This window comes from Myotis lucifugus, unplaced genomic scaffold (genome assembly GCF_000147115.1).
Source record: "Myotis lucifugus unplaced genomic scaffold, Myoluc2.0 scaffold_215, whole genome shotgun sequence".
NCBI lineage: Eukaryota > Metazoa > Chordata > Mammalia > Chiroptera > Vespertilionidae > Myotis > Myotis lucifugus.
Genome location: NW_005871263.1, coordinates 2,172,006 through 2,184,160, shown reverse-complemented (window position 1 = coordinate 2,184,160; position 12,155 = coordinate 2,172,006). Strand labels below are relative to the sequence as shown.

The following is a 12,155-nucleotide window of genomic DNA, read 5'->3' as shown; positions in this document are numbered from 1 at the left end:
GGGGAGAAGATCATCTTGCAATTAGAGAGCAAGGACACAGAGACCCAAGCAGTCACCTTCTCTTCTGATTTGAGGGCTGGTTTGGTGGGCTGAGCCTGCGGGACTTTGAAACCAAGAATCTCCAGCATGTTCTCAGCTGCGTTGCGTTTGGCCACCTTCTTATTAGTGCCTGTTCCCTCTGCGGTATGGTTTCCAACCTTCACCTACAGAAAGAAGGCAGGACTCATCAGTGCTTAAACCTTCAGCGTAAAGACCAGTCAGGAACTGATGTGCTGGCCAAAGAATCCAGCAATGGTCAAAGCCAGACAGCTTACCAGTGGCACCCAGGAGCTGCCTGCACCAGCTTGCGAGAGCAGACTGGTAAATATGCAGGAATTGGGAGAGCTTATTGTTAAAGGCAGCCATTATCGAACAGTGTATTATATAAACTTATAACTAAATAAATTATTTTAACAGGTAATGAATACTTAAGACACATCACTTTCTAATTTGACTACATTTGGCAGTTATCTATGCTTTTGAAGTTCTTTACATGTTATATTTAAATATTTTTACTGATTTTGAGAGAGAGAAGAAGGGAAAGGCAGAGAAAGACAGAAACGTTGATGTGAGAGCACATCGATTTGCTGCCTCCTGCACACCCCCTACTGGGGATCGAGCCTGCAATCCAGGCATGTGCCCAGCTGGGAATCGAACTGACAACTTTTTGGTGCATGGGACAATGCCCAACCAACAGCCACACTGGCCAGGGCACATCTGTTGTATTTGTATGGTGGAAATATTGTATAATTGTGTGCTGCTGCTCATCTCTTCCCGACTCCATAACCAGGTGTGGAAACAGCCATGATTGGGGTTTTATACCACCGAAATCTGCAAACTCTATAGAGCAAGAATTAAGTTGTTTTGTTGAGTGTCTATTCTAGACTTAAGTGATGGAGAAAGGGTTAATAATGCAGATTAAGTTTAAAAGTATGTCAAGTCTAAGCTATGACATTATAACTAGAAAAAACTGAAAATTCTAGTCTTCAAAAAGTATTATGATTGAGCAGAGAAGTCACTTATATTGTTTACAAATAAGAGAAGTTCCAACATGTCTTTGATGTTTTACTTTCATCTCACTTGTTAATGTAAACAAATATAGCAGCCCTGTACAGAGAAGGCTTTAAGGGACCAAGTTACTGCAAGCAACGTGGACTTAACATGGACAATGTTGATGCCAGGGAGCGGACCACTGGCCCAACACACTGGACCTGGGATCTCGTCAGGCTCTGAGATGGGACGAAGTCAGAGAAGGGCCCTCCACAAGGTGCACTAACCCACCTGCATCACAAACTCCCTGCGGCGCGGGAGGCCTCGCTCTGTGAGAAGCATGTACTCTGGCTCCTTCTCCTTTTTCGCCTGCTGGATCTGGGCCAGTTTGCTAATAGGGTTCATCACCTGGCCATGTTCTGGGCCGCTCTGTACCTGAGAAACAATTATTACAGAAACCATGTGCCATGTTAGTCACAGAAACGACCTTGCCAATTCAGAGATCAGGACATGACAAGAGTTACTTTTATATTGATCTAATAGCTCCAAATTAAGCTGCTCTTTTTTAAAAACCTATTTTTAATTGAAAGATGTTTAATGATTTTCTATGATTGTTCTAAAGTGACTTTAAGGTCTTCCTGGCAAACCAACATCAACATTTCACTATAAGTAGGCAAGCATCATTGTAATCTCTGCTTTTTAACAATTTCAACAAATTACAATGAAAAGGTAGAAAAATAAGAACACTATTCCTAAAATTTCCCATAACTCTGTATTATAAGATGGGTTCCCAGCTTTCTTAACAATGACTCAAAATCCAGAAACCATTAAAAACATACTAAAAAAAATTTTTTTTTCAAGCTGATGCTACATAGAAAGAACCCCACAGTGGGCACCTTCAGCTTCAAGGAGTCCTCACCTATTCTGACAAGGAGTGACTTCCAGCAGAAAAAGAAAATTGCTAAAGTATGCTATTAAGAAAATAAAGAAAACTTCAAAAGTATGATAACTTTTCTATGTATAGATGCTAACTTACGTGTAAGAAAAATTTGGATGTTGATACAGCATGAAACCGTATTGACAATACTGACATTCATAAACGTCCCCACATGGACTCTGTCCCTTCTTTGGGGTTGAAGTGGAGAAGCAATATAATTTTTGATAGATCCATTGGCATGACTCAAAACTCCAAAACAGGGTTTATAGTGAGATGTCTCGCTCCTATATCTACCCCCAGCCAGCTTTCCTCCCATGAATCTCCTTCACAATGGAACAGTACAGCAGTCCACGAGACAGAGGAAGCGCGGTTCACTCCTATTCCCGCGAGTGGGCACTGACTGCCCTTGTGATCACAGGTCTGCGAGCACACCCACATCCATTAGTCATGTGCAAGCCTGTGGGTAACTCCACTGAACCCGGCTCAGTGTCCTTACCTGCCTGACCTGGGACTCCCAAGAGAATTATACAAGGTGGCCGTGTAAAGGGTGTCTGGGACCTGGCGTGTGCACATTAGCTCCCTCCCCTTCCATTAGAGGCAGCAGCCAGCCTCCTCAGCTCCCCAATCGTCTGCAGGCAGTGAAAACACCCTCTTCATTCAGATAGGTGCTTACCCTGACTATGGGTTTTGTTTTCTTTTTGATTCGGGGCTTCACCCGCTCAACTACAGGCAGGGGTGGTAACTTCTTCAGCTCCTCAAGAATAGCTATAGCAGCGTTTTTCTTTGAAATCTTCTTGCTCTTCCCTTCGCCTTCCCCCACAAACTCCCCAACGGACACCTTGGTCACAAAGCTCTTCATGTGGGGTGGGCCAGTCTCCCGGGCGACCTGTTTTAGAGGGAAAGACTGAGTGAAAGCATGACAGACACTTATTACAAGCTGCAGGGAACACTGGTTAGTACACTACTTCACATGAGACACAGGTAAAGGGGAACTAAGGACAAAATCCATTAAGTCAGTGGTTCTCAACCTTCTGGCCCTTTAAATACAGTTCCTCATGTTGTGTCGCGACCCACAGGTTGAGAACCGCTGCATTAAGTGAAGGGAGCCTAAATGTCGGCAAAATGAAACAGTGATCATGCTGAATACCTTTTCTTATTTTTCAAACTTTTTAATGTTCTGGGGTCTGAAGTATCCAAAACAGGGAAACATTTTCTATTACCACCTTCCTAAAAACATGGCTCACATCTCCACAGGGTCACAGAATGTCCTGAGTTTAGGGTGATCCACCGCGAACAGCATAAAGGAAGCTGCCCCAGCAAAGCCCAGAAATAACTCCAGCACAAAGAGTTCGAGTTTAATATTTGCTTTGAGCCTCCAGCCACGATTGACTTTATTAAATACTGGCTGCTATGCAGCTGTAAAGAAGAATGAGAAAACCTCTAACTCTGAGAGTGTTTAAAATCTATTGGCTCAGTAAGTAAAAAAAGCAAACTGCAGAAGAGTATATATGATCCCCTAACTTCTGTGTTAAAATAGAGTTTTACATATATGTATACATATACACATGTTTGTATAAATAGACATGTGCTTATATAGTGATTTAAACACACACACACAAAAAAACTTTCTCAAAATTAAAACTGCTCATTAAAAAACATTTAAAAAGTGAAAAAGGGGACCTATAAAATGACAGCAAATATTCGCAATATATGTATCTGAAACAAAGGACTGATATCCAGGATATTTAAAGAACTCCTACAAGTCAGTAATAAAAAGATAAACTACTCAACTAAAGAAAAGCTTGAACAGGTATTTTACAAAATAAGAGCTCTAGCCCTAACCAGTTTGGCTCAGTGGATAGAGCATGGCCCGAGGACTAAAGAGTCCCGGGTTCAATTCTGGTCTGATATCTCAGTAGCAGGCTTGATTCCTGGCCCTGGTCAGGGCGCATGTGGGAGGCAACCAATCAATGTCTCTCTCTGTCTCTCCCCCCTGCCTTCCACTCTCTCAAAAAAAAAAAAAATCAATGAAAAATATCCTCTGGTGAGTATTAACACAACAAACAAACAAACAAACAAACAAACAAACAAACAAACGAAGAGCTCTACATGGCCAAGAAGCATTTAAAAGAGTGTTCACCAGCAGTATTGTGTTCCCAAGATGAGAACAAGAGGCATCTCAACAGAGGCCTTGACTGCCCTACACCGAAAGAGGTGTGCTGGCAAGAGCCCACCTTGCACAGTCCCTGCGACTGATTTTAGGGAGCTCCCCCAGGTTACCTCCTCCACCACACCTCCCGTACTGACAGCCTGGATTACGAAATTCTCCCTCCCTCAACAGTGCTCTCCATGTCTTCAGAGCAGCCACCCTGATGATTCATGTCAAATTCATAGCCCCAACCTGGCCCTTCAGCAACCATTTTCACTGTCTATTCACATCATGATCCCACCAATCTACACTTGGAGTTTGACCTGTGGTCAAATCACAAATGCCTCCCAGTGATTTCCTAACTAAAACTATGTATTTTATCAAAAAATCAAGTTGTGTACTTTTTTTGAAGTACTGTATGCATGGCTCCTGTCTTCTATCAAACATCTAACCCAGTTTTCCTATGTGACAGAATTCACTATCAAAAGCTTAGTTAAGAAAAAATATTCTGTTCATTTCGCCAATAAATATTTGTGGAGCATCCAATATATGCCAGGTAATCTGCCAGGCACAAGAGAGAGAACTGTTAGGAAAAATGGAAGCCTTTGTTCAACCTAATAATGGAAGTTAATATGAACCTTTGATATATGAGAGTTATTTAAGTATTCACATCAACTGGTTTGGTTCTCAATGCCACAAACTGTAATGTTTTAAATTATTACCTTAAAATAAATACTTTAAAAGATATTCACCACCAGAGGGCACTCCCATAATTTCTTTTGTGACTTGAGAACTCCCGGCTACAGTTACATGTTCCTGCACACACATCTGAAAGCCAAATCTGAAACCTAAGCAAAAGTGGAAGTGCAATGAAAGACATCTGGTCCCCAAATCCCAGAGCCACACCTAAAATGGCAATCCCTCACTAAGGTTCCAGAAAGCTCCGTGACTCTCAGGCAGGGTTGCAACTAGTGTGAGCAAGTGATAAGCTTCACAGGGATTCAAGGCCCTGGCCCCAGCAGTCATCTCTGTAACCCTGAAGTGACGCAGGAAGCCAGACATCTCTGACTCTCACAATCTTGATACCACTCCCTCCAATATTTGCAAATCCATTTTCATGTCATTCTAGTCCCTCAGGAGGTTGAGAAAAGGAACATGTCTTTCCTTCCCAAGGATACCTTGTGGCTTCTTGGGGTAAAGCTCCCACCTAACAACTAGTCCTGTCATTCTGTATGTCCCGTCTCACTGCCTCCCCAATCCCTACCTCCCACCCCCAACAGAGGGAAAAAAGGTAGAAGGAATGAAGGGCCAGGTAATAAGATACCAGCCCTAGAACCACCTGGTGCTCTGCACTCTGGAAGGGGAATATAAACCTGGTCTTGAATGCCAGAATAGGGAAGGGGTAGTTGTGGAGGGGTATGGGATGGCCCTGTTTTTCAAGTGCACCTCTCCACCACCACCTGTGCCCCACGGCAGGCAGGTTAACACTGCTAAGCTGTAGGAAAGAAATCATCATCAATCAGCTGATGGCAGGGATAGGGAACATCTGGCCCGAGGGCCGTTTAAGGCCCATGAAATCATTTGGTCTGGCCCTGCCCAGGCAAATAGGGGTGAGTTAATTAAATGTTTGACCAACTAGAGCAGGCTAATTTTTATGTCCATAATTTTGTATGGCCCGTGAATGATGTTATAAATATCTAAATGGCCCTTAGCAGAAAAAAGGTTCCCCACCCCTGGATTAGACTAATCTGATTAGGGTGCTAGCACATAAGCTACACACACACACACACAGCCCTGCGCACGAATCTGTGCGCCAGTAGCTTGCCAATAGCTCGCTGCCGCCCTCCTGTAGCTCCCCCCTGCCCCCCTTCCCCCGCTCATAGCTTGCTGCCCTGCCCCCTCCTGTAGCTCTCCTCCTCCTGCTTGTAGCTTGCTGCCCCACCCTCCTGCTGATCTGTGATCCGGTGGTTATGTGGTCAGTCGTTACAGTTCACGGCATAACAACCATTTGCATATTACATCTTTATTATATAGGGGATATATATATATATGTATATATATATAAAATATATACTTTTTATTTATTTCAGAGAGGAAGGAAGAGGGAGAGAGAGATAGAAACATCAATGATGAGAGAGAATCATTGGTCGGCTGCCTCCTGCATGCCCCACACTGGGGATGAAGCCTGCAACCTGGGCATGTGCCTTGACTGGGAATCAAACCGTGACTTCCTGGTTATAGGTCAATGTTGAATCATTGAGACACCGGTCGGGCAGAAGGTATATGAAAAGTCAGTCATAAAATATGGGGATCAGCTGTAACTGCAAAACACTACAAAGAAAGTTTATGAATCACTTTAAATTATTTTAAACAGATGTCCCACTGCCTAAAATAACAATGTGTGAGTTTAAAGCTCTTTGGAAGACTAAATCTATCCTATTTACAATGTTGAAAGACCAAAGGATTGATAAAGAAATCTTCATTGAGCTCTGGCTGGCTTGGCTCAGTAGATAGAGCGTCAGCCTGCAGACTGAAGGGTCCCGGGTTCGATTCCGGCCAAGGGCACATGCCTGGGTTGTGGGCTCGATGTGCAGGGGGATGTGCAGGAGGCAGCCAATCAATGATTCTCTCTCATCATTGATGTTTCTATCTCTCCCTCCTTCTCCCTTCCTCTCTGAAATCAATAAAGAAATATGTTTTTAAAAAAAAGAAAAAGAAATCTGCATTGTATATTAAAACATAATCTTGGGGGGGGGAAGTGACAGGGAGAGGTCAATGGGGGGAAAAGGAGACACATGTAATACTTTCAACAATAAAGAATTAAAAAAAACAATAACCTTGCATAACCAAGCATGGAAATCAAAAGAAAATAGACATATGGCAAATTCTAAGGAAAATGTTTGAAAAAATTCTCCTTTACCTGACTAGTCTATTTGGACTCACTTTATCTTTGAACGAAAAACGCATTAAATGTTATTGTCCATTTTCTTCTTTTTTAGACATTTTATTTCTTAAATCTTTATTGTTGAGAGTATTACAAATATCCCCCTCTCTTTTTCTCTCCATTGCCCCCCTCCACATGGACCCCACCCCACCCCAGGCCTTCACCACCCTATTGTCTGTGTCCATGTGTAATGCATATATGGATGTAAGTTATGTGTTTATTAATCTCTTCCCACCCCCCTACCCCTTTTCCCTCTGAGATTTATCAGTCTGCTCCATGTTTCCATGCCTCTGGTTCTATTAATCAGTTTATTTTGTTTGATCCTTTGTTCATTTATTTTGACTTTTTAAAAATATATATATTTTATTGGCCCTAGCTGGCTTGGCTCAGTGGATAGAGCGTCAGCCTGCGGACTGAGGGGTCCCAGGTTCGATTCCGGCCGAGGGCACATGCCTGGGTTGCGGGCTCGTTCCCCAGTGGGGGGTGTGCAGGAGGCAGCCAATCAATGATTCTCTCTCATCATTGATGTTTCTATCTCTCTCCTTCTCCCTTCCTCTCTGAAATCAATAAAGAAATATATTTTAAAATATATTTTATTGAATTTTTACAGAGAGGAGGGAGAAGGATAGAGAGTTAGAAACATTGATGAGAAACATCGACCAGCTGACTTTTAGATTCAATTGTTGATAGACATGTATTTATTGCCATTTTATTGTTCATATTTTTTATCTTTTTTCCCCCCTCTTCTTCTAAAAAAATACCCTTCAAAATTTCATGTAATACTGGTTTGGTGGATGATCTCCTTTAGCTTTTTCTTGTCTGGGAAGCTCTTTATCTGACCTTCAATTAGAAATGATAGCTTTGCTGGGTAGAGTAATTGGTTGTAGGCCTTTTGAGTTTCATCATTTTGAATACTAGTATTTCTTGCCACTCCCTTCTGGCTGCAACGTTTCTGTTGAGAAATCAGATGACAGTGGTATGGGCCCTCCCTTTTCTCTTGCTGCTTTTAAGACTCTGTCTTTAATCTTTGACAGTTTAATTATGATGTGTCTTGGTGCAAACCTCTTTGGGTTCCTCTTTTTTTGGGACTCTCTGCCCTTCCTGAACTTGTATGTCTATTTCTTTCACCAAGTAGGTAAGTTTTCTATCATTATTTTTTCAAATAGGTTTTCAATTTCTTGCTCCCTCTCTTCTCCTTCTGGAACCCCCATAATTCAAATATTGGTATGCTTGAAGTTATCCCAGAGGCTCCTTACACTATCTTCATATTTTTGGATTTTTTCTTTTTGCTCTTCGGATTGTGATTTTTGTTTTGTGTGTTTGTTTTTTTGCTTCCTCATATTCCAACTAGCTGGTTTGGTTCTCAGCGTCCTCTACTTTACTGTTGATTCCCTATAAATTATTCATTTCAGTTAGTGCAGCGGTTCTCAACCTGTGGGTCGCGACCCCTTTGGGAGTTGAACAACCCTTTCACAGGGGTCGCCTAAGACCATCGGAAAACACATATATAATTACATATTGTGTTTGTGATTAATCACTATGCTTTAATTATGTTCAATTTGTAACAATGAAATTGGGGGTCACCACAACATGAGGAACTGTATTAAACGGTCGCGGCATTAGGAAGGGTGAGAACCACTGAGTTAGTGCATCCTTCATTTCTGACTTTTTTTATGTCGATGATAACAAAGTTCCTTGAATTTCTCACGTTTCTTGAAGTTCTTGGTAAGTTCCTTGAGTACCCTTATAACCATTGTTTTGAACGCTGTATCTAGTCGTTTGTTTGCTTACATTTCATTTAGTTCTTTTCCTGGAGATTTCTTCTGTTCTTTCATTTGTGACATGTTTGTCTCCACATTTTGGCTGCTTCCCTGTGTTTGCTAGAGCCCCTATGTCTCCTGGAATTGGTAGAGTGGCCTTGTGTAGTAGGTGTCTTGCAGGGCCCACTGACTCAACCTCCCAAGTCACCTGAGCTAGACACCCTAGGTGCTCCCGTTTAAGCTGTGTGCACTGTCCTGCTATTGGTGCCACTGGGAGGGATTGACGTTCCAGGCCAATCGGCTGTGAGAACTAGCTGCGACCACAGTGGAAGAGCTGCTGTGTAGGAGATGCCCCTATGGAGCAGGACTTGCTTCAGTGGAACTTTGGTGCTCATCGAGTCTGCCCCGTGAGTGTGTCGCTCATGGATGTGGTAGGTATCCATTTTCAACTAACAGCGGTTACTTATTGTTTTTAGACCATAAAGCTCCAAGTATTGGGAATTCCAACATGGCGGCCAGTAGAACTGGAGTGAGGAAGAGTGTGTAAGGGAATGAGAGGGGAGTGTATGGATGTGCGTGTGCGTGTGCGTGTGCGTGTGTGTGTGTGTATGTGTAAAACAGTCAGATCTCACAGGAGTCTTGGGGGCAGGCAATTCAGGCTTTCCTGGACAAAGAGCCCCTGCTATGGCCACAGGCACTCTCTAGGCAGGTGGGGCTCTAGATCAGAAACCACAACATCTTGAAAGGGGGAGCAGCAGAAGCTAGGAGCCCAGCCTCGCCACCACCCAGACTAGGATTGGACACCACCCTGGACCTCACAGTGAGTTGAACACCAGCGGGACATTGCACCGGCTCCCACCACAGGCTCCAACCCAGACATGCTGTGGCAAAAGCCAGAGGGACCCTGAGTGCATGCAACTGACACCTGCAGGACCAGTTCTGTGGGGGAAAGTACAGCTCAGAACAGGGACAATCAAGGTGTGAGACTCAGGGAAGATCCAGCCTCTAGGCCAGTGATGGCGAACCTTTTGAGCTCGGCATGTAACAAAGAAAAATTTATATTTTATATAAATGCCATTTAACAAAGAAAAATCAACCAAAAAAATGAGTTCGTGTGTCACCTCTGACACGCATGTCATAGGTTCACCATCACTGCTCTAGGCTAAGGAGTCACCAACCACTAGATTACTAGGGCTTTCAACCTCTGGGACCTCAATCAGGTTGCTCAGGGCCAGAAGGGACAGTCACTCACATTCACTTATACTGGAGCAATTCCCAGGAGGCCCAGGTCCACCAAGGGACCAGCTTCAACAACATCAGAGCAAAATCTAGACAGGCCCACAAATAGTGGACCCAAAGGTATTTGAGTGTGTGTGTGTGTTTTTGTTGTTTCTCCTTTTTATTCTTTCTTCATGCATATCTCAAATTTCTCTTTCTTTGATTCTATTCTACTTTAGCCTATTCTTATTAATTTGTCTTGTTTTGTTTTTCTTTTCTCATTTCTTTTGTTTTACTATCTATATCTTAATATACCCATTACTACATTTTGAATTCATTATTATTTCATTTATTTTGTTTCCTCTTCTTTTTTCCTCTTATACTAGATCTTTTAGCTTCCTTCTTGCTTCCATATAGCCATTTTTTCATCTTATTCTTTCTCCCTTTTTCTTTTTTTTAAAAATATATTTTATTGATTTTTTACAGAGAAGAAGGGAGAGGGAAGGGAGAAGGATAGAGAGTTAGAAACATCGATGAGAGAGAAATATCAATCAGCTGCCTCCTGCACACTCCCCACTGGGTATGTGCCCGCAACCAAGGTACATGCCCTTGACCAGAATCGAACCTGGGACCCTTGAGTCCACAGGCCGACGCTCTATCCACTGAGCCAAACCGGTTAGGGCCTCCCTTTTTCTTTATATCCCCTCTAAGTTTTTGGTTGTGTGTCTTTTAGTATACTTTTTATTTTTTCCTTCCCTTTGCTTTCTCTTCTTTTTCCTTCTTAGTCTATCCTGTTGTTGCTGCATTGAGTAGACTGATTTTCATGGTGTCTTTGGTTTGGCCCTGTTGTATCTTATTCTGTTCCATCAGCACCTATAGAACAACTGGCACAATGACACTGGGGTTGAACCTCATTGGCAGCAAGTCAGAAGGGAGATTCTTCCTACAAATGGGACATCAACAATCAAGTCCCAATTACAACAGGCAACCCCAAATAACACACACAAAGGGTATTCCCGGAGCATACAACTCAGGTGAACAAAGAGACTGCACCACTGGACCATCAAGACACTTTCTACATTAGGCAATGCCACAAACACTGGGAGGCATACCAGTTATATCTAATATATAAAAGCAAATACAAAGAGACAGCTAAGAGGAGAAACCAAGATGGCGACATAGGTAAACACCGGAGTTTGTTGCCTCGCACAACCACTTCAAAAATACAACTAAAAGACGGAACGGACATCACCCAGAACCACAGGAAGGCTGGCTGAGTGGAAATTCTACAACTAGAAGGAAAGAGAAAAGCATACCGAGACTCAGAGGAGGTGCGGTTCGGAAGTAAAATACTAAGGTACAGAGGCGCACGTGGAGCGGGCTGGCGGCTAAGGGCGAGGTTGTCTTTTTCAATCGGGAGGGAGTCTCAGGCTCTGAGCTCCAGTTCCAGGCGAGTCTCTGGGGACCCAGACTCATACGGGAGAAGCGGGACTGTCTGGCATCGGTCGGAACTCGAGGGCAGCTTTCTCTCGGAGGTACTTGAAGCAATTGCTGGGACACTGAGAAGCGGGGCCTCTGAAGGCAGGACTGAGAGCAGCCATAACTGTTCGCTCCGCCCGCCCTGTTGATCCCTTGGGACCCGCCCCACCCAAGCCTTGCACGGAGGCGTTTGCTGGATAGCCTCAGGCAGAGGCTAGATTAGCAACTCCCTAGAGCTCCAGGACAGAAGTTCTCCCACTGCAGACACAGCTGATTCTCACAGCCACTTGGCCTGGAGGCCAATCCCTCCCAGTGTTACTTACAACAATCAAGGCTTAACTACAACAAGACTGTGCACAAAGATCACAAGGGGGAGCACCAAGAGTGTCTTCCTCAGGTAATTGGGGAGGCTGAACCACTGGGCCCCAGAAGACACTTAGCACAGAAAACCACTTTATCAACACAAGGAAGCATAAAAAATGCGGAGACAAAGAAACAGGACACAAATGACAGAAATGGAGGAAAGCAAACTGCTGAATATAGAGTTCAAAACCACACTTTTAAGGTTTTTCAAGAATTTTCTAGAAACTGCCGATAAATGTAGTGAGATCCTCAAGAAATCTAGTGAGACCCTCGATG

General features: G+C 43.4%; 1 protein-coding gene across 7 annotated transcripts in view; it reads right to left on the bottom strand.

The window, feature by feature from the left end:
- Positions 1–12,155, bottom strand: part of STAU1 (staufen double-stranded RNA binding protein 1) — a 60,801-nt gene that overhangs the window by 7,778 nt on the left and 40,868 nt on the right. For 5 of the 7 annotated variants that reach the window (XM_023761721.1, XM_006097993.3, XM_006097992.3 and 2 more), the window contains 3 exons: positions 2,640–2,870; positions 1,321–1,464; positions 57–203 (listed from right to left, as the gene is read on the bottom strand). In XM_023761721.1, coding sequence (XP_023617489.1) covers positions 57–203; positions 1,321–1,464; positions 2,640–2,870 — 522 coding nt within the window. The remainder of the gene's footprint in view (positions 1–56; positions 204–1,320; positions 1,465–2,639; positions 2,871–12,155) is intronic. The other 2 variants (XM_006097988.3, XM_023761723.1) reach the window with 1 other exon arrangement.